General features: G+C 52.9%; 1 protein-coding gene and 1 long non-coding RNA gene across 4 annotated transcripts in view; one reads left to right on the forward strand and one right to left on the reverse strand.

The window, feature by feature from the left end:
* The window catches only part of LOC102548116 (uncharacterized), a 136823-nt gene extending 117921 nt beyond the window's left edge, over positions 1 to 18902 (reverse strand). The window contains exon 1 of one of the 3 annotated variants that reach the window (XR_015620482.1): positions 18678 to 18902. This is a non-coding gene — a long non-coding RNA (uncharacterized LOC102548116). The remainder of the gene's footprint in view (positions 1 to 18677) is intronic. The other 2 variants (XR_015620483.1, XR_015620484.1) reach the window with 2 other exon arrangements.
* Positions 18903 to 19505: 603 nt separating this feature from the next.
* Pou3f1 (POU class 3 homeobox 1) lies at positions 19506 to 22486 on the forward strand. The gene is given in 1 exon segment (NM_138838.2): positions 19506 to 22486. A coding segment is annotated over 1 exon segment (1356 nt). The 5' UTR covers positions 19506 to 19542; the 3' UTR covers positions 20899 to 22486.
* The last annotated feature ends 538 nt before the right edge of the window (positions 22487 to 23024 follow it).

Genomic DNA, 23024 nt, shown 5'->3' on the forward strand with positions numbered 1-23024 from the left:
GCTTGCCTAGGAAGCGCAAGGCCCTGGGTTCGGTCCCCAGCTCCGAAAAAAAAAGAACCAAAAAAAAAAAAAAAAAAAAGTGGATTCTAGAGAATCTCCTCAGCTTGATAAAGGCTATTTGAAGTACTAAAGGCAGACAGAGCCCCTCCCTGCTTCACCCTTATCTGTCCCTGCCTTGGGCAGAGGGGGAAGCTGCAGTCTTTGAAAGCTCACACCTCCCCTTAATGACTCCTGCTGGTCTCTCTTATCAGCTCCTCTTAACTCCTATATCTTGATCTGTTTCCTCCAGTCACTCTTTTCCTTGTTGTTCACACATACCCAGGATCCTACCCCAGGACCTTTGCACCTGCTATAGTATGCCTGTGCATTCACTTAACTGTCACCTCACTGAAGTCTGATAGGCACCAAACCAGCCTAACAAAGTCTGAACTTCCCCTGCCCACTTCTCAACCTTCCCCTTCTCATTTGATTTGTTTACTTGGGAGCACATGTCCCCCCTAGATGGTATCTTTCAAGGCAGGAGAGATGGGTCAGTACTTAGGAGAACAGACCGCTCCTGTGGAGGACACCAACTCAGTCCCAGCACCCACGCCAGGCAGCTCACGACCATCTGTAACTCCAGTTCCAAGAGATCCAACACCCTTTCCTGGGGCACTGCATGCACAGGGTACACAGGGAGGTAGGCATGCAAGCAAAATACTCATAAACATAAAGTAAAAATATACCTTTTTTTTAGGAGGAAGGAAAGGAAAGAAACAAGCCAAGGGGGAAAGAACAAACTTGAGCAAGCAGTCTGGGAAAAGGTCAAGAGCGGAGTGTGGGGCGTGGTAGGACCCTTGTGCAGGTTCCAAGACTATGCTAAAGAATGCTGCAGCTCCAGGCCTGGGAGATGTGTGCATATTTAATTCAGACCTCTCTCTCTCTCTCTCTCTCTCTCTCTCTCTCTCTCTCTCTCTCTCTCTCAACTGAACCTTTCTTTGTAGCTGGCCTCATTCATGGTCTTACTCCCTGGGTTGGCAAGCGCTGGAATTACCACACCCAAGTGCATTTGCTGATATAAGTGTGTGTGTGTGTGTGTGTGTGTGTGTGTGTGTGTGTGTGTGCATACATTTGTGTCCACATGTCATGGCACAGCTGTAGAGATTATAGGACAACTCTGAGGACTTGGTTTTCTCCTTCTACCTTTGTGTCAGTTCCAGGGCTTGAACCAAGGTCTCTGGGCGTATGCCATGAGCACCTGTACTTGTTCAACTTTCTCACGGACCCTCCACTTGCTTATTTTTTTTTCTTTTTTTCGGAGCTGGGGACCAAACCCAGGGCCTTGGGCTTGCTAGGCAAGCGCTCTACCACTGAGCTAAATCCCCAACCCCCACTTGCTTATTTTTAAGGCATAAATACTCCCGCCATGGTCAAGTTTAAAGAACCAACGTGATGTCTTTGTGCTTGGCACCTGCAGGCCTGAACACGTGGTCCCTGGCTTTAGGCTGGCTGGTGAGGTGAGGGTAACCTTTATCCACCCCACATTGTGTAGGACCAGCTTCCATCTGTCTTTCCTTTAGCCCTCCCATCAGATGTAGAGGAAAGCAGAGGAAAGGTCCAGGAGAGGTCAGTTCAGGTACAGTCCTTGTATGACAAGATGTCTGCCATTTCCTACCCAGGAAATCCTGGGAAACAGTGTTGGTGTATGTGCTTTTCAAAGAAATGTTTTCATTTGAGCAATGCCCATGGTTTGTCTCAAACTCACACTGTAGGCCAGATTGGCCTCAAACTCCAAACAGCGCTCTGTGCTGGCGCTGCATGTGTGGGCTATCGTGTCTGGCTATGGGATTCGATTCCTCCCTCCCCACCCCTCACGCCCACCTCTCTCAGCCCTGAACCCACTGAATCTGTGGCCACCCGGATGTGTGCATACCTGCCTCTGGGAAGGACCAAAGTCGAAGGCACTCTCAATGGCTTGGGGGTGGAGCTCCTCACGTCCCATGCCTCAGTCTCCTACATGTTTCCTTTAGAGAGCCATCTCCTCCAAGGGGGTTCTGTTAGACCAAGTGGGGAAGTCTCTAGGAGCCAACTTCAGAGGTTTGGTGCTGTGCCAGTCCCTCAGAGCGCTCTGCCACGGAGGAGGCCTGGAGCTTGGGGTTGGCCACCTTGCTCCCTGCCTCCTCCCACCTCCTCCCCTGCAGGTTATCAGCATGAAAACAGGAAGGCTGGCACTGCTATTAATAAAACATGAAGCAGAGCTCTGCCCCATCAGGCAGCGGAGGCCGGAGGCAGCTCGGCAGCCCCGAGGGAGGGAGAGCGCCCTGCATCTGGGCCTGGGCAGGGGTTTCCTCTCCTCACTGATGCCACTTACCAGGAGCCACCTCCATTTTGCTGACTGCTGTTTCCCTCCCCCCAGTGACCTGCAGAAGATTCAATCCGTACAGAAAATCTTCGGACACAGGAGACCAGGAATTTGATGAAAGGTAACCGATTTATGCGCTAAGGAGAGAAATCAAAGTCTGCGGAATTGAGAAAGCTGAAAAGAACAAGGGAGGCCTCGGTGGGTTGGCGGGCAGACTGGATTCCAACCCAGACTCAGCGACTGGGTGACCTCGGACAAATCACCTCACCTCTCTGAGCCTCAGGACTCTATCTGCAAAAGCAGAGATTACAGGAGAAACTATGAGAAAAGGCCGGAGAGGCATAGGAACCTTCCTGCCACGCGCAGTAAATCTTGATGACAGTGAAACTGGGCAAGCTCTTGACTGACCTGGAAGTAATCTACCTGCACCCCTAAGGTGTGAGAGTAACGGGGCGACACACTGGAGGGCACGAAGTCCTTCGAAGAGGGGACAGTTAAAGAGGAACCGGAATCAAGCTGGGAACTGGGCCTGGAAAGAGAGAGAACTGGGGAGTTCAAATGCCCTGGGGCAGAAGGGAACTCAGTAAATTTAAACATGGAAGAGGGGAGAACAGGGTGGCAACAGGAAGATTTAGGCGGAAACGAAGAGTGGGTCACCTTCAAAGGGTGACAGACACCAAGGTAAAGACCGGGTTTGCCCTGCGTTATGATTTGGATATGAAGAATCTCCTCATACAAAAAAGCTGGTACGTTAAAGACTTCTGCAGGGCTGGGGATTTGGGGGAAATGACTGGGTCACAAGGACCCTGCCTTGGCTGACAAAACGTGGGGTCTATTTGAGGTGAAGGATGTGTCTTTCCTAGCCCCTGCTTTACACATCTCCACTTCCTAGCTGCCATGAAGTTGAGCATCTTCCTTCCACCAGGCCCTCCTCCATAGAGGCCTGAGAGCACTGGATGCAGCTAACCCTGAGCTAAGACCTCGGACACAGTGAGCAAAATGGAATCCATCCCGCTAAAAGAACCAATGTCACAGCCATTCAAAGTCTGCCTCACCAGTCTGCATACTGGGGAAGTACTTCAAGGACTGGGACCCTGGGGCAGGCTTAGTGCCAAGGTCCAAAAGCTCCCCTGGTGAATAAAATAGGCTCTGAGGCAACACTGTCCACAAAGATGCCACTCAAGATCAGGTGTGACACACATGACACATGCAAAAAGGTAAGGAAAGCTGAAGACCGAGGCTCATCCCTCTATCATAGCTCTTGGAAAGTATGTTCCTTCCAGGGCAGGAGTTAAAGGACATCCTCAGTGTCAAGCCTGAGACCGGGGCCAGCCTATCCTCTCTAAGAATCTACTGTCTCAGTGGGAATAAAATACTAAAACAAGTGAAATTAACTTTCGGAATATATTTTATTTTACCCATCGCCATACATCATCTATATAAAAAGAAAATTCTTACAGACATTTTACTTTTTTTTTCTCTCAGACCAAGTCTTCGCATTCAGTTCACATTTCACGCTTACAGTCTTTCGAGACGGTCTAGTCTCGTTTTAAAGTCCATGAGTTATATGTGGCTGCTGCTTGGGACAGTCAGGGGGTGAGCTCCTGGGAACATAAACTTTTGTTCGTGGTGACTGGACGCTGTCCGTGCTGCAGGTACAATAAAGCACTTACCTAACCCTTCGAAGCTAGCTCAGTAGTGGCCTGGCATCTGATCCCCAATGAGGCCTCCAACAGGCCTTATTGGAGCAGGCACCACTTCGGGGACAATCCACTCCTAAGCGAGCATAGTCGCCTGCCTGGAGGTTCCACTAAGACTGTCCTTTACCTCAGAAATGGCTTGCTCTAGGGACGGAGGGCGGTGCCTGATTCAGGCTCAGGAAAAGGAGCCCGACCACCTCTTTGTCTTGGCTGCAAAGGGAGGGGTTGGCACTATGTAAGGCCGTGGGACACAGGGGACACCCAGAGGATTCCTTGTTCACCTGAGGAAGTAAACCCCGATGTTTCTTAGACTTACACTCTACGGTCACAACAACAGGAAAATTGGGTGTTATTCCAGGATGCTGTGGTCTGGATGGATGGTCTCCTCAGAGACTTAGGCTGGGATCTGATTCCTAGCACCACAGTTCTTAGAAGTGACTGTGTTGTTAAGAGGGATTAACACAATTTCTCATGGGCATGTAACCCCTTGCTAAAAAAGCAAACCCAAGCCCTCTTATCAGCCAGACTCTTACACTTACACACACACACACACACACACACACACACACACACACACACACCTTTCACCTTTTCTGATGCAGCATAAGACTCTGCCATCCAGGTGATCTTGGACTTCTGGCCACCAGAACCCTTAGGTAAACAAACATCACCCCAAAGGCCTGGCGTTAGCAAGAGGTCAGCAGCCCAAGGCCCTGGCTCTGCCTGCCTGGTGACTGAGTAACTATCCTAAACTTAAGGTCTAAAGGTTACAAGTCCGGTCTAGAACGGGCAGAAGCATAGTGCAAGATTCCCATCCAGGGTTCACAAGTTGGACAGCCACTACCAATCTATGGCCAAGATAGACCCCCCTTGGCTCTAGAGAGGGGGCAGTTCCACTACATAAGGAGTGTCCCCACAAACCAGATGGGGAGAAGACAGAACAGAGGACTGACAGCGACAGAAGCACTGGCCAGCTCCCCAGAACTCAGCTGCAGGCTGCAGCAGGCAGACAGATGGACAAAGAGATAGATGGAGTCATAGGTTGGTAGATAGGTAGGAAGAGGGATGCCTGAATCTGTGGATGGATGGTGGCAGGCATGAATGCAAAACTAGGTAGATAGGTGGGTGGATGGATGCATGGGTGGATATAGGATGCACGTATCGGGAAGGAGATAGGTGAGCGGGTAAGTGGGTGGATGGTTAATGGGCAGGAAGTAGACAGATGTCAAAGTGGGTAGATCCACAGTTTCCAGATCAACACAGCACCACAGGCCTCCATGAAAGACTTGGTTTCACTTCACCTCACCAACAACATGCCCTTTGCCAGTTTCTCACTCACTGAAGGCAGAGTGAAGAAGTAGCAAGCTTCTCCCTTAGCCTCTGAGTTCTGAGGAAACTTTCTCTCTATCACATCTTTTGCAGCACCGGTCAGTGAGGAGCTCAGGTCATGGCTGTCACCTAAGTGCATGGCCACTGGTGGCTGTCAGGAACGAGAAGTCCACCCTGGCTGAGCCCTGTGAGTTCTACATCATAAGGTACAGAGTGAGCCAAACAGACCACACAGCAGCCTTTGCCCCCAGCAGAGTTATTGAGTATGATCAGAAAACAATGGCAGACCCTTCTCTTGTCCCTCCCTGGAGCCTCAGACCTGAGCTGGGGTATGACTTCCCAAGAAGAGCAGATAAACAAGACTTGAGCTGTGCAGGAGAGAGCTGGGAATTAGACGGGCGAGCCTGGGTGGAGCGGGGAAGGGTGGGTGGAGGGGGGAGATGCTGATGCTGAGATGGGAAGAGGGGGTAGGTTACTTGGTCGGAGGCGTCCAGCTAGGTGGCCCCACCCCGCCCACCCAAGTGTTCTGGGTGGCAGATACTGGATGCCCAATGTGGTTGGCCCCTAAGAAAAGCCTGCAGTTGGGAGACGGACTCTCTCTTCAGGTGATTTGTGACTCACTGCAAAGTTATGAGTAAAGACAGCCCCGCGTGTGGAACACTAGTATACAGCAAGGACCAAGTGTCACCGGTGACCCCTGGGATTGTGCCTGCCGCAGAACGGGCACTGAATATTGTTGGCTGAAGGAATGTGACTCTCTCTCTCTCTCTCTCTCTCTCTCTCTCTCTCTCTCTCTCTCTCTCTCTGGTGAAGCTTCTCTACATGGAACACTGGAGGATGGGAGTACATATTGTCTCTATAGCTACTGTGGAGACGTACGCAGAAAGTCCATTCGAACTCATGCTTCCCCTCTTGGTTTAGAACTTGGCAGCTGCAAACATGGACGGGCCTGAGCACTGTCTGCTGGCAGAGCTCCCCCTCCCAACAATGTCCTCTCCTTTCCCAATCACGTCCTCACCAAACCTACGTACACGTAACCAGGCAGCCCTGACTAGCCAGCCTCAATGTCCCCTTCCAGTCCACATCTAGGATTCGAGCTAACCGGACTCTCATTTGGCAGGTGGTAACCACTTATATAAAGATGGCCTCCAGTTTGCATACATGACCACAACCAGGAGTGAAGATTCTTGGCTTTACATACATTTATATTTTATTAAGCATTTACTATGTGCGACCTACCATGCCGAGCCCTTCACACACTTGAACTCATTTCACCCTCGCAACAACGAAAGAGGCCAATCTCCTAGCTGGGTCAGAATGAATTAAGTGCCTAGGCTCCAGGAGAAGGCAGAGCTGGGTTCTGAAACAGAACCTCTCCACGCCCTTGCCGTGTGACCTTGGGCAAGTTGCTGCAGCAGTCTGAACCTGCTTCCTCCTCCACGAAGAGGAGATAAGAGAGCCTCAGCCCCTCTGGGCCCGGGTGAGGATTAAGAAGATAATGGATGTAAATACCACAGGGTGCCTGGCTCTCAACCCTTGGAGGTGAGGTCAGGGCCTGCCTTTCTCTCCTTATCTCACCGGCTCCCCTGCCAGGGCTTGCAGGCTGAGACAGACCTTCTTCACAGTTCCAGGCACAGGGCTGGGCGCTGCCTGCACACACACAAAATTATTGCTGATCAGCAACTTTTCTCTCCTGGGGCATCTGGGCCAGGGACTGCCCTGGCAGCACCAGGGGAGGGCAATCTGGACCCGGGCCCCTTCCACCTCTCAGTTTCTGGGTGGCTTGGGAGTCCCTCTCTAACTCCTACTTTCCCACACTTGCTGTGGTCCTCTGTGGGACTCCAGATCTGTCCTGCTTCCCTGGGTCAAAACTCCTTAGACAGCTCTGACACCTATCTGTCCCCTCGCTACAGCACCTTGAGTTTCAACCCTGTCATCTGATTATAGAACACACACACAAACACACACACAAACACACAAACACACACACACACACACACACACACACACACCACACACACACACACTACCCTCAGCTGTTCAACCCACCCATTCTGAGATCCTAGGCTCTGGTTTGTCCATTCTGTGCCCCTGAACCTGCCACCCACCTACCCACAGCAGCCACTTGCACCCCACCCAAGTAGCCCCGCACACATACACGGTCACAGTCACACTTCACCCACACCCACAGTAGCCGCAGCCTCTGCAGGGCCCTGAAGCCTGACAGAAAAATCACAGACACACTTTGACATTAATCAAAGACTCTCATAAATAAATATGTGTAAATCATATGCAAACCAGGTAGGAATTTGCATCTCTCTCTCTCTCTCTCTCTCTCTCTCTCTCTCTCTCTGATGAGTCAGCATCTCCAGACACCAGGGAGGCTGTCTGCTGTTTGGAAGGTTTAGGACAAGAGCCCTCAGCATCCAGGGGAGCCCACTGAATTCACTATCTCAGATCCTAGAATTTTCACACTGTCGGTATAAACCATTTAATTTGCCACAATGCTTTCTCCTACACACTAGCTACTAAAAGCATTTAATGAGATGATACATGAAGTGCTTGGAAGGGTCACAGGTGGTATGCTCGCAGTTTCTCTACACTCTTCATAGTATCTCATCTGGCTTTCACAATAACAGGAATAGCCATTACAACGATGATAAAAGTAATAGGCGTTCTTCTTCCATGGAGGCTTCCAATACCACAACTTCCCTGTGTGCAGGCCACTGAGGTCCAGTCTTCCATCCCCATCCCTTCAGGCCCTACCGTTTCAGTACACTCCAGCCTGCTTTCCCACTGCCAAGAACTGCAGCTTTGCCTGAGGGCTTCTGCTGATCTCCAGGAGGCTGCCCTCCCCTCCTAGGGCCGGCCACAAGTGTTGGAGAGTCAGCCCCCACAGCAGAAAGAGTGCTACCCAGCCAGGGGGATGACTAGTGGCAGTCACCCATCTTGTCGTAGAGCTCCCATGTGTGTTCAACACACTGATGCCCAGTGGGCCACGGTGGGCAGGACAAGAGTCCTCAGAGCTAACTACGGTTACCTGCTACATAAAGCTTCAGTGTTGGTTAGCCCTCTCCGCCCTGATCCTTGTCTCTCCTCTATCCTCTCCCCACTGTTTCCTGGATCACCTCCCTGCGGTCTGCTTTGGGAAAAGCTAAACTTCAACAGCGGGTATATCAAGCTCTTATAGTGACCACAGGAAGCAAGAAGATGCCTTTATCTGAGCTTGGCATGCTGTTCCCATTTCCACCTGATCCTGCTACATCCCGCCCAGCTTCCTCCAGGCTTTGGCTGCTTCCGCTCCCTCCTTCCTGCTCTGCTAGGATAAGTCAGAACTCCTGGACACCCAGCCAGCTCATCTTCTAGGGAAACCTCCCTGTGCTAGGTGTGCAATGGGCTGATCCCATCCTGCAAGGCTTGGAGCTTACACATAGTCCTCACAGGCCTTTCTCAACCTGGAATCCACACCCTTCCAGCAACTCCAATCGCCACTGAGGCCTCCTTACAGCTCTTGATACAGTCTGTATTCAGTGTCTTTTGTCTTTTCTTCTCTTCCAGAAAGTACTATGCTTCCTGTGAGCAGGAGCCTTGTCCATTTCTTGGTCATCTCTTCAGTTCCTGGCCCAAAACAGGAAATCAAAATCATCAGTGGAGGGCTAGCAAGGTAAGTCATGGGGTAAAGAGGCTTGCCACCAAGTCTGATAACCGAAGGTCAGTTCCCTGCACCTACATGATAGAAGAAAACTGACCTCCTCAGGCACACATGTTCCCATAAACACAGGCAATCAGGCAGATGGACATACATACATACTTTAAAATTTTAATAAAAGAATCAATGTCCTATGAAGTTGAGCAAAGTGGTACATGCCTATATATTAATACATACAAAGATGACATAAAACCAAGGTTAGCCTGGGCTGTATATTGTACCCTTTCTTTAAAAGGAAAAAAAAAATCATTATACCCATGCCTATAACTATATGTTTACATAAAATACAACCATAAGTATATGTAACGAGCTGTCACTTTGGCAGATTAATTCAATCCTCCCAGCCTCCATTCTTCATTTGTAAAACAAGGTAATTAATAGTTGCAAACATTGTTGTAAGGATGCAGCAGCAAGGCCAGGTATGAGCAGTGAGCCCAGCACCTGCGCAGAGTAAGCCCTCAATAAACCCTGGCTCTTATTAAATAGCGTGTGTATGTGCAGAAGATTCTGGAAAGATCGTACCACAACTGGCAGGCTTTCACTTCCTGTTTCAGATACTTTCAGGGTAAAGAATCTTTACAAGTGAGACAATGTTGCTTCTCTCAGCAGCAGAAACAGTTACAGATACTCCTGTTGGCTAGAGTGAAAGATACAATGTCTAGACAGTGTCTCAGGAGCCCTCCTTTCCTAGCCTCCTCCTGCTGAAGACTCCGAAGCCCAATGGGGTAAGGGTGCTCTCCTAGAATGGGTAACCCTCTGATCCTGGCCAGATGCCAGGCAAGCCCCACCTGAGATTACTTTGCTCTACTTCTGTTCCTTGCTAATACCTTAACTTCTTTCCACTTCCTAGAATAAGCAAAGCCTAGGACCCCACAGCTTCCCCATCTGAGCTAAGTCAGGATCTTCTATACTCCCTGGTCCCTCAGGGAAAGGTCCTAACCTGGGCTGGGACACTGTCCTCTCCACTAGATTTAGCCTACCCACGACAGAGGCTAGTATGCCCGGGTTCGTGGCTGTCCCTGGCCCTCCCTGATTTTCTCTGCTCCTCCTGGCAGGAATGATTTCCTCTCTTACCCACCATTCTATCATCTTCATTTTGTTCATGGATCAAGGCTATTAGGCAAAACTGAGCCCTGACAGGCCCCGCTCCTGGTGCTCTGGGTCCATTAACCAGCCCACTTTGGCTACCAGCAATGACCGAGTGTGAATAAGGAGAGCCACGCGCTTCTCTGAAGCGGAAAGCCAGAAACTGCAATATCCTCTCGTCATCCCCTCCTAAAAAAGAAAGCACTAAGCCAGGCATGGTGGCGCACACCTGCAATCCCAGAACCCAGGAAGCTGAGGCAGAAGGACCAGAAGGACCATTGATTCCAAGCCAGCCTGATTTACATAGCAAGATCCAGTCGCCAAAATCCAAGAAAATAAATAAAAAACTTAAAAGAAGGAAGTAAAATGGGTATGCCTTTAATCCCGGCATTGAAGGTAAGAGGATCTCTGCCAGTTCAAGGCCAGCCTGGTCTACACATCTAGTTTCAATCCAGCCAAAGCTACATAGTAAGTGCCAGGCTAGCCTAACTAAGACTCTGTTTAAAATAAAACCAAAACCAACCAAGCAAACCAAAAAGTTATTGGTGCTTAATATAACCAGGAACTGAGGTGGGTCCTCGGGTACCCTGGTAAAAATGGAACCAGTAGGAAGTAGACAACAAAGACCCACACATGCTATCTCAGAGACGGACGGCATAAGCATGGCAGGGACCATGTTCCACCTGGAAAGGGAAGTTTCCCAGTGCCAAAGACCCCTGAACCCAGACTTGAAGGGCATGAAGCAGAGAGCAAAAAAAAACATTCCGGGAAGAGAGATGCTGGTGCATACAGGCAGGAGGCAGGGGAGGGCCTGGCTGCTTTGGAGACAGAACTGGTGCCTCTGTGTTCAAAGAGACACACGGGACAGGACCTCCAGGTGCTGGGACTTATGACAGGCACACAGAAAGCCATATGCTAGCCACTCTGCTCAGAGCCATGTGACATGGCCCAGCGGGGTCTTAGTGGGAGCACTCTGACTTCAGTCTACTCAAAAAAGGATGAGAATGAAACAGAAACCTTCCAGACCAGTGACTAGACTGAACCTGTCTCTTCCTTCCCTTTAACCTTGGCTTCTGGGGGGTCACTGAGGTGCAGGCCCATGGTACTACAGGTAAATCGAGGTACTCCACAGAAAAACACTTCTCTAACACAATGGGGAGGCGAGTCCTCCATGTACTGTTCTCAGCCACGGACCAAAATGAAGACCCCAGAGTGATTTTATCAGCAATGAGAAGCCCATTCCCAGGCTCAGACAGGTGTTATTCTGGACCCAGCAGATGTCCCCAAGTCGGACACATGTCCAGAGCTCAGACAGACATTGCCCCCAGGCCGGGAAGATGTTGCATGAGGCCCAGACAGATGTTATGCCTGGTTCAAACACATGTCTTGGGCCCAGACAGAAGCTATCCCGGGGCCAGATAATGTGCTGGGCTCAGCCAGGTGTCCCAGCCTCAAACAGATGCTGTCTCCAGCCCAGGCAGATGCTAGCTTAAACTCAGACAGATGTCTGCCACCAGAGATACATAAAGATGCCAAGAGGTCTCTAGAAAAATACCATCCCTAAATCTCCCGTTGCCTCTTCACCTACTACCCCAAGGTCGAGGAAGGCCAGCTAACCATCCATAAAAGTCACCAAACTATATCAGTGTGCTCCTTCACCCCCCACAGCTCCAGGCAGCCACTGCAGGAGGCAGAGCCACACGGTGTGGTAGTAAATGAGTCACACTCATCACAGTATAGGATACCCATGTGTGCCGTGGTAGATGATGGTGGTCAGGGTACCTAAGCCAAATGTAAGGAAGGAGGACACTTGAGGAACGAGGTAAGGACCTCAACTCCTCACTGTGGGACTAAAGGAGTCCTGTGACCTCATCCTCAGAGGCATACTTTGCTCAGCACCCAAGCAATCTCATTCCTGGGTTATTTAAACCCAGAACATGGAGTGAGTGTTAAAAAAAGGGACCCGGAGGCTGGTCCAAGGGAGAAAGAATAGGGAGAGGGAGGGTCCATCCACCAGCTTAGCCTTAGCTGAAAGGTGACCTTCCTTCTCCAAGAGCATCTTGCCCTTGGTAGAAAAAGAATGTCCCCCTGGAGGCCACAGAATTGCCATCAGGAAGCTAGAATTTTGTGGATATCCAGGTCCGAGGGACAGCCTGGGGCCACAGGTGGAAAAGGCTCTACCTCGGCAGGGAGCCTGACCATTCCATCATCTGCCCTGAGAGGTCTCTGAGGGCAGCCGGTTCCTGTAAATAAAGAACCACGCCTTTCAGCAGGTGATGGTTGGGACCTCCCTTGGATCCCTCTTACCCGTAAGAGCTTCCCTAGGCTGAAGAAGGTGAAGGAGACAAAGGCCAGTGAGATGGCTCAGCTGATAAGGAAACCTGGGCTAAGTCTGATTATAAGAGTTCAACCCCCACCCCCACCCCCACCCCCACCCCCACCCCCACCCCCCACCCCACCCCACCCCCGTCTGCAGAATGGAAGGAGAGAACCAACTCCCACAAGTTTTCCTCATACCTCCACATGTGCACCATGACCACACACACACACACACACACACACACACACACACACACCACCACTAAATTTTAAAATGTAAAAAGACACATTAATTCATGGAAACCAACATACTTATAGTCACCATACACAAAAGTACCACAGGCCACCAGCTACCACTGCAAATACTGAACCACAAGGCAGTCTCTGCTCTCCAGTCACCCCAATTGAGCCACCTACACCAGCCTTCGGCCAAACCACAAAGCCAGCCCCAGCCTCAACTCTTCTGACAATGGGGACCAGGATTTAAACTGGCGCTCTCTGTCCTCACCCTACCCTGCTGTGGTGAATTTTGCATCCATTCAAGTAAAAGTAAGAAGGGGAGGGAAGACAGGAGAAAGAAAGAGGAAGAGAAGGGGATAGGGAAGGGGAAAGGGAAGGAAGGGAGGGAGGAGGAGGTACCAAGCCCAGCCTTTCACAGTAATTAATCCCCTCTAAGAATTTACTGCACGCAGGCAAGGCTCATGTCCCCTATTACAGAACTATGGGCACGGACGCCAGCTCAGAGGCTCCATTCTGCTAAAATAAAAGTACATCTCAATAGCAACTAGCCACTCCTGATGCAAATGCTACAGACAAGAATGACCATCACTCCCACCACAGACCTGTGGGCTGAGGTGGCGGGGAAGGTAAAGGAAATACATCCCTCCTTCCCATCACCAAGCAGAGACAGGAACCCTAAGACTTGGGCGAGACTGTGTCTCCTCTATCAAAAGCTGAACCACCCCTACCCCTGCCCTCCTCAGCCTTGAGCTCTAGAGAGAGAGCTGGGGAAGGACAGAAAACTAGATAGAGTTCAGAGAGAAAGGGGCTGTGCCTTGGGTGGTGCTGAGCACCTAGCCGATACCCACCCACATAGAATGACCCCAACACCCACATTCACCTCCAGAGACCAGGGTTCTGTGACAGCCAGTACCTGACAAATGCCTCCAATCAAAACCACATTCTAGTCTGGAAATGCAGCTTAGTGGGTACGCGTGCTTGCCCGCCACTCAGCAAGTCCTGGCTCAGAGGGCTGAGGTGGGGATTGGACATTCAAAGTGATCCTTGCCTACATTTGAAGCCAGCTATGCAAGAATTCTGTCTCAAAAAAAAAAAAATAGATTTCAGCCCTGAGCAAGCAGGGCAGCAAACAAGCCCCAGTGGGCACGGTCACTCCTGATACCCTTCAGCCAGAACTATGGGGGGGAAGGCAGGTGGGCACTTGCTCTTGAAAGCTGTTCTCTGGCCTTCACATATGTGCTATGGTGTACACGCACCCACACACAAACTCACCCCATACACACCTACGATAATTAAAAATTAAATAATTAATCTGAGGAACCAGCAGTTTCTGCTCCCACAACTCACCCAGACTGCTAACAGAGAGCAAAATCAAGCCACATGTACCCTTTCCAAGCTTCCACTGGTGTTAATCTCATCCCCTCTTTTCTTTCTTTCTTTACTTCTTTCTTTCTTTCTTTCTTTCTTTATTTATTTATTTATTTATTTATTTATTTATTCTTTGAAAGTCAAAACACTTTATTCAGAGGCTTGGGGAAAAGCTGGAGGTCCACACTGCCTGTTGTCCCTCACAGGCAGATCTTAGAGGTCTCCCATCGCTAAGAGTCCTACCTCTTTAATCACCATCAGAGGTCATCCTGCCCAATTTATAAAGGAAGCGATGGAGAGGTCAAAGGCCACAGAGATCGGGATACTGAGACTGGCTCAAGATCCACAGGCCCTGAGCCAAGGCCCAGATGAAACCCAGGACCCTGACTCCCAGAGGCTGCTCTCTTTCTGTGAGAAGACTGGCAGAAGGGAGAGAAGGCAGGCAGTGATTGCTACCCAAACCCAGCCGGCCGCAAAGACTCTAAGAAGCCCTTGGGTAGGAAGACATCCTAAGACAAGGCTCTTCCATCAGCCCAGCAGGTGGACTCTGTCACCCTGTCCTTCTTTTACTCTTCCCAGCATCCCTGATTTGCAAGGGCTCCAGGTGGTGCATCCTGCCCCCACACCACAAAGGCTTATGTCTGCGGCTGAGCCTGCCCTCTGCCCTTCCAAGCCTCCCCACTAATGGCTAGAAGAAAGCTCAGGGGGCTCGGGGACCTAAGGGGAAAGCAGCCAGATCCAGCTGCCACCAAGAGACACTAAACAGGACTGCACCCCTCCTTCCCGCCCCCACCCCAAACCTGTGCTCATGAGTCACCCACCACACAAGCTGCACTACCAGGGACGTGGAACTGAACTGTAACAATGTATGCATCATTGCTAGGGTGCTGACGGTGACAACCTTAGGAGTGTAGCTGTGTTCCCAAGGCAGCCTCGGTGGAGGTCTATGTCTGTGACCTCAGGCTTTGCAGACTGGAGCTTGCATAGCTCTGACTCCTCCCTACAGAGCCCTCCCTACACCCACACCCACCCCCAACCGCCCCGAAGCTCAAAGGCCCCCCACAGCGAGGGCCCCATCTGCTGGAGGCTCAGTGACCTGTGTCAAATGAGCAGGCGCTCGGTCACACTCCAGAGCCTGGAGGAGGCTGGGCACTCTGGGAAAGCTGAGGAGCTCCTGCCTGGGGGCCGGTGTGCGGGGCAGGGGCCCCACGGGGGAGCCTGAGACTGGCAGCAGCCTAGCTGGGAAGCTGCCCAGTACAGGCAAGAAGAGCTGAAGGGAGGGGAGAGAACGGCAAATAAAAAGAGCTTTCCTATGTCCTTGGGGCTAACACTGAGGACAGCAAGTGGACCAGACTCTGAACAGAGCGCAGTCCCTTCCAGCTTTCTGGGCCCTTGTGCAGAACTGGCGGTTCATTCAGAGAATGGATAAAGGGTGTCCGTATGTCTTCGAGATGGTAGAACCCTTTGTATCTGTTCACCTGGGTAAGAGAGCATGCATGGCCAGCTCCCTGTGCTAACAGATACCAAAGTGTACCTATTTGTGTGAATAGCACCGTGTGCCGCTCAAGATCACTGTGTTTTCGACCCCAGGGGGCCCACAGGTCTCACATATTTTAGGGTCAGACAAGGAAGACCCATGTCAGTCTCGGTGAGCTTTCTATATCTGACCCTGTTTAGACACACGCTTTATTTATCATTCAGCATTACTTTGTGTAACTGCATGTTTGACCTACAGACGCAAGACTATGCCCTGTGGCGACTTGGTATGTGTGTGTCCCTGTACTGACTTGCATATCTGAATCTATGTGTTCAGTGTGTATGAGAGGGAACATCTTCTGGCAAGTCCTCACCACTCCAGGTGCACCAGCCATGTAGGCGCCTGACAGACATGTGCGTTCCCATGGCTGTGCAGTGTGGTTCTAAAGAGGACCTCTCCCTGAGACTAAAGGACGTGATCCTAGACCAATGGTTCTCAACTTTCCTAACGCTGTGACCCTTTAATACAGCCCCTCACGTTGTGGTGACCCCCAACCATAAACGTATTCTTGTTGCTACTTCATAACTGTAATGTTGATACTGTTAGAAATTGTAATATAGGGGTTAGGGATTTAGCTCAGTGGTAGAGCGCTTGCCTAGCAAGCGCAAGGTCCTGGGTTCAGTCCCCAGCTCCGAAAAAAAGAAAAAAAGAAAAAAGAAATTGTAATATAAATATCTGTGTTTTCTCACGGTCTTAGGCAACCCCTGTGAAAGGATCATTTGACTCCCAAGGAGTCATGACCCACAAATTGAGAACCACTGTCCTAAAGAGACAGGCCATTCTGGTAGAGGTATCTGCCAGGGGCCTATGACATCTTCAATGCTCCATGTGATCTCCAAGAGTAAGAAGGAAAAGGATACCAAGATTTTCTATGGAAAACTTAACTCCTAGGAAAAGTGGGACTCAAACCCACCTCACTGTAGACTCTACAACATAGAGGGTCTAAAATGTCCAATGCAAAGTTAAGAATTTGACCATTCCTAGTTCGTGTTGCTGCTGACCCCTGGGGCAGCACCCACTATGTACAGGAAGGACACTTAAGTTACATTCTTTGTCATGGCCTCCGAGCCACCGTAAGATGCAGGCCTCACTGTCTCCACTTTAAGATGGAGAAGCCTGGGCTCCGAGAAGCTAGTGACTCACACAGGCTGCTTGCCTATGGGGTGTTAGGCTGGGGACTGAGACGTGCTGAGTAAGAGCCTAAGAGCTTGAGTCTAGCTTTCCTGAGGGTAACCCTCCTCCGTTCAGCACAAACCAGGGAACACAGCTTCCAGGCAGCCCTGACCTGCTCACAAGCACGGCCAGAGATGAGACTGTAGGCCATCTTTGCCCTAAAGGCCAAAACTGCCATTCTTGCAAACTACGGCAACTGGGGGTTGGGTGGGGGAGGCTTGGACCAGAATGAGTAAGGCTAGCTCTGCTCTATCTTCTGAGGATGATGTCATCAGCTCCCCCGGGAGTTAAGGCACAGACCAAATGATGGACACAACAGCACCATGCCCGTGGGTTCACTGAGCCACAGTGGTAAATCTGTACATTGTAACATGTCTGCTGTCTGCGGGGTTCTCATCCTCCAGCAGGATCGGGGTAGATATATAGACTCCCAGACTGTCAAAGACGGAAGAGGAAAGGTATATTGGTCCAAACTCCAGAGCCCTCTGAAGAGTTAGCTGTCCACCTAGCAGACTGTAACAACAGAAAAGAGCAAATAAAAGCCTTTTGTGGGTGGTGGGGTAGGGGGCACTCCCACTGTCTCATAGCATTCCCTGTTCACCTTAGGGAGACAGGAGGGCTGTAAGCCTTTGTCAGTCCCAATTTACAAAAAGGAAAACCAAACTTAGAACAGACCAAGGTACTCTAACCGGAAGACAGAGGAACCTCCAGTTTAAGCCCAATCTTCAGAGGCACAACAGGCCTCGTTAGGACTGGCATGAGAGACTTCAGCTGTAGGAATTCAAGCCTTGGTCCTACCTACACTTAGGTCTGGGAGAAAGCTCAGCCAGGTACGTGGACCAAGAGAACCTGGACTGCCTCACAGTAATTACTTCCTGGGCCAAGACCCAGGAAAACCCGGGTTTTCCTATCTGGGTTCAGGAATCCAGCACAACTCCTGCAGCTAGAATGGGACCTAAAGGAGCCTTGTCAGGACTGTGGCCAAGGGTCAGACAACCCTGACCTCTTCCATTCCTTCCCTTGAAAGCTAGCAGGTGCTAAACTTGGGGCACTGGGCTCAGAGGACAGGATAACTCTTGTCACTGTCAACTCTGTCCCAGCCACCCTTAGAACATCCCCACAGCAAATGCCATCAGAGCCCTTGTCTCTTCTCTTCAAATAAACAGGCTTCACTCCACAGTCCTAGTGGGCTCCTGTCCAGTGAGGTCCTAGCTAGGCCCCCAGCTCGGCACCCTGGTATCTTTGAATCACTTTGAAGCAAAACTAGGAACAGAAGAGGATCTGGCAGTGTACAGAAGCCCAACGCAGGAATAGACTGAAGTGTAGAGGTATGTAGAATAAGGAAGCACACACCAGCTGCAACTGAGGCCCTCCTCCACTCAGGATCCTTAGGAGAGACACAAAACACGAACAGGGATGAAGAAGTCGGCTGCATCCCACTGTCCACTTCTCCAACAAGGACACCTCAACCTCAATTCCTATCAGACGAACCCGAGTCGGCTCCACGGGAAGCTAGACAGTTGCCAGCTAACAGCCTGCACATTGGATTTCCGAAGTGCCCAACTGTTCTTCCCTAAGTCGTCCACTCATCCTATCCTGCAAGTTTCCAGCCGGCATGACCCCACCATAACCAGCGCCAACAACGGACCACCGGTTCAAGCTGGGAGGAAACAACAAGAAAAGGCTACAGCAGGGCAGGACAGGGCCCAGTGTCCATCCCCCACCCACTGGTGGCGCTTTCTTAGGAACCAGTCTTCACCTCGAGGTTCTCTCATTCCAGAACCCCGGAGCCCGGCTGGTTCCTAGAGCTCGCATCTCCGCGTACAGCCTCTGTGGCTCGCTGTCCTGGCTCAGCACTGCCCACGCGGTACTCACCTGGCCTCGGTGCCCAGGAAAAGGAAGGTGAGCCGACGAGAGGCGTGAAGCCCAAGCCGATCCGACTCTGTCCGTGCCTGCTGCACTTTCAGAACCGCATAGGTCTAGCTAGTTGTGACGCTGAATCTATAGGGAGAAGAAGGAAAACCGAGACCGTGGGAGAGCCCGGTGCGACCTGGCAGCCGCAGGAGGCGAGGCCCCGGAGGTGAGCAGCCGCGCGGTACCGAGCCGAGAAGTCACGCTGCCTCGCTCTCGCCGCAGCCTAGAATCGCGGGATCCTGGCCCGCAAGCAGCGGCGCACCGCAGGAAGGAGTGCGGGGCTGAGTCTCTGCTCGGAGCCCGAGCGCCTCCCGGAGCCCGCAATCCCCCGCCCGCCCCAGTGGGATGCGGGCGGAAATTGAGCTTGTGTGGAACGTGGGGACCGACCGGGCTCCGAGTCTCCCGCGCTGCGGTGAGAGCGGGGCCCACGCAGCCGGGACCGGAGGGGGTGCGGTCCCAGTGCCACCCCCGCGCCACTCCCCACGTGGCGGCCGCGCCCCCGGGGCGTGAATGTGTACGCGGGCGGTGCTGGGGGGGGGTCATGAATGAAGCCCCAGCGGCCAATCAGCACTGCCGGCGCGCGGGACCCCGAGAGCGAGACCCAATAGAGAGCTGTGGGTTGCAGGCCACGGCGGAGGGCGGGCACGGGGGGCGGAGGCCGGGGCCGGGAGGCGGGAGGCGGCTCCGCGGGCAGCCAATGGGCGGCGGGCGGGGTGGGGCTCCGGAGCGCCCAGCGGGTCCCGGCTTTAAGCCGGCGGAGCGCGGCGGCGGGGCCCGCAGACGGAGCGAGGCGGCGGCGGCGGCGCGGCGCAGGGCGCGGGGCGGCATGGCCACCACCGCGCAGTATCTGCCGCGGGGCCCCGGCGGCGGAGCTGGGGGCACCGGGCCGCTCATGCATCCCGATGCCGCCGCGGCGGCGGCAGCGGCGGCGGCGGCCGAGCGGCTGCACGCGGGGGCCGCGTACCGCGAAGTGCAGAAGCTGATGCACCACGAGTGGCTGGGCGCGGGCGCGGGCCACCCCGTGGGCCTAGCGCACCCTCAATGGCTACCCACGGGAGGAGGCGGCGGCGGCGACTGGGCGGGCGGCCCGCACCTGGAACACGGCAAGGCAGGCGGTGGCAGTACCGGCCGAGCTGACGACGGCGGCGGTGGCGGAGGTTTCCACGCCCGCTTGGTGCACCAAGGGGCGGCCCACGCGGGCGCGGCATGGGCACAAGGCGGCACAGCGCACCACTTGGGCCCCGCCATGTCGCCGTCGCCCGGGGCCGGCGGGGGTCACCAGCCCCAGCCGCTCGGGCTGTACGCTCAGGCGGCCTACCCCGGTGGCGGCGGCGGCGGCCTGGCCGGGATGTTGGCGGCGGGAGGCGGCGGCGCGGGACCCGGCCTGCACCACGCGCTGCACGAGGACGGCCACGAGGCACAGCTGGAGCCGTCGCCACCACCGCACCTGGGCGCACACGGACACGCACACGGACATGCACACGCGGGCGGCCTGCACGCGGCGGCGGCGCACCTGCACCCAGGCGCGGGCGGTGGTGGCTCGTCGGTGGGCGAGCACTCGGACGAGGATGCTCCCAGCTCCGACGACCTGGAGCAGTTCGCCAAGCAGTTCAAGCAACGACGCATCAAGCTGGGCTTCACCCAGGCCGACGTGGGGCTAGCGCTGGGCACCCTCTACGGTAATGTGTTCTCGCAGACCACCATCTGCCGCTTCGAGGCCCTGCAGCTGAGCTTCAAGAACATGTGCAAGCTCAAACCGCTGCTCAACAAGTGGCTGGAGGAGACCGACTCGTCCAGCGGCAGCCCCACCAACCTGGACAAGATCGCGGCGCAGGGCCGCAAGCGCAAGAAGCGCACGTCCATTGAGGTGGGTGTCAAAGGCGCGCTCGAGAGCCACTTTCTCAAGTGTCCCAAGCCGTCTGCGCACGAGATCACCGGCCTGGCCGACAGCCTGCAACTGGAGAAGGAGGTGGTGCGTGTCTGGTTCTGCAACCGGCGGCAGAAGGAGAAGCGCATGACCCCCGCGGCCGGCGCGGGCCACCCGCCCATGGACGACGTTTATGCGCCTGGGGAGCTGGGGCCTGGCGGAGGCGGCGCGTCGCCACCCTCTGCGCCCCCGCCACCCCCGCCGGCCGCGCTACACCACCACCATCACCACACACTACCCGGCTCCGTGCAGTGACCCTGCGGACTGGGTTCCCCGCCGGCGCAGCGGTGCCTCCGGCGCGCAGCCAGCGCGCGCGGCCTGGACTCTTTTTGTTGTTTATTCGGTTGCTTTGGATTTTACAAAAAGAAAAAAGGAAAAAAAAAAAAGCCCAGAAACTTTTAAACAAAACCAAACACCCGGGACCGACCCCTCTCTCTGGCGAGCGGCGAAAGGCGGCCGAGAGGCTGTGTTGCCCGAGCCCAGGGAGAGAGCAGCGAAGATCCAGAATGCGCCAACTCACTCTGGGCGCCCTGCGCCCACTGCCTGCTCCCTATCCCCATCCCCTCGACGACCCCCGCCCCTGCCCCCGGGCTGTTCGGGGCCGGATCCCGGCAGCGGCCTCCCCACAGCGAAAGGTAACGCGGTGCGGGATTAGGGATTCCCCGGGAGAATGGACGAAAAGAGGAGAGTCCCCAGCAGCTCTCCCGGGCGCGGACTCCCTGTAGCCTGCAGGTCACGGGTGGGGGGCTGTCACTTTATTCTTTCCGCGCCTCTTCTCGCACCTGGACGCGCCCCACCCCCTCACCTTTTCTCCGGGCTTGGTTTTTTACGGTTTTTATTTATTCGTGGAGCCTCTCGGCTCCTGGGGTCCTTCTAACTCCGCCCGCGCCCTTAATTTAAATCGCTGTATACTGTATTTATCGGGGCCCCAGAGGGGAGGCCGCGAGAGCCGCATCTGTGTATAAAAGCAGGAAATAGCCAAAGCTTTAATCTAGCCTAATTTATTTTCCCTTTCTCTTCCCCTCTCCTCCTTCAAGAACGCAAAACAAAAACAAAAAAAAACTAACAAAAAAAAATTTTTTGAGTGTTCATTTTTCGTTTCGTTTTACCAGAGCCCTCGGCTCGGTTCCTGGCCTAGCAGAGAGGGTCTGCGCTCCCACGCACACCCGGGTGGGAAGGGGCATCTTCACCCGCAAGATCGAGCGCGCACCGCGGGCCACTGCTTCCCCGCCGGGCCCTGCCCCTCCTGGCCTTAACGAACGAAACTTGGAAAAGTTGGAACTATTTTTTAACTAGCTGTAGAAATAAACCGTTCCCCCAAGAACCTTCCGCCTGTTTCCCTACCGCTTCCCCCTGCTCTCTTTCCAGCCCCCGCGGGATGCAAGGATGCTGGGGGAACCCTGGGGAGAAACTCTCCAAATTTGGGGTGAGGTGGGAACCATGTAAATATGTGAGATATGTACACAATGGCGGGGGGGAAGAAACACTTTGTGCTTGGTTTTTATTTTTTGGCTTTCTGGGTTGTTCTCCCTCCCCACCCTAAAGGGTTTTGTATGCCCGACTAAACCGAAAAAGATATTTTAATATGGTTTCCTAATTTCTGACCCATCTCTATTTATTTTCTGGATGTGTTTGGAGCTTCCCCCCTTCACCATTTCTTCATCTGTTTCTTAAGGTTTGAGCGTAATTTTTTTTTAAATTTTTTGTTATTCTCAGAAAAATGTTTTGGTCCATTCTCTTTGTATCTTTATTGCAAAAAATAATAATAATGTAGACTGGGAAGTTCCCTTTATATTTATGTTATAGTAAATATTTTATTACTCACATAAACATGTACCCCAGGGCTGTGTCCTGTTCTCTTTACTGCTAAGGCTGGGTTTGTTTTGCAGGAAGCGGTGTGATTCCCCTCTCCTGAAGTTCTGGGCTCAGAAAGGAAGGGAAACACCAGCCTTCCCTGTCTGTATCAGGATGGCCTGCCTGTTGCTTGGTCAACAGTTGGGCACCCGGCCCAGGTACAACAGTTTGGCAGGAATCCCATCCTTTTCCCATTGACTTCTAAAACCAGACCAGGGCCTGGGACAGTAAACCATTGATAACATGGAACCTGGGGTCAGCCATGAATCAGACACAAGCTGACACTCTTCTCAGCCAAAGCAGCAGCTAGCTCACCTCTTCCTGATTACCAGCCTTGATTGTTTCCCTTGATGGACACCCCAACCCCTAACTTTGATTTCACCTTGTGTTCCAGGAATGGGGTCCAAGCCAAGTTTTAGAGTTAAGGCAACTGAAGATCTAGTCAGGCTCCTCCGTCCTACCCCAACTGGCTCTCCATCCAGACAAATGGTACCCAAGTCCACCTCGATACATTGGGCATCTGACAA

This window comes from Rattus norvegicus, chromosome 5 (assembly GCF_021556685.1).
Source record: "Rattus norvegicus strain SHRSP/BbbUtx chromosome 5, alternate assembly SHRSP_T2T, whole genome shotgun sequence".
NCBI classification, from domain to species: Eukaryota; Metazoa; Chordata; class Mammalia; order Rodentia; family Muridae; genus Rattus; species Rattus norvegicus.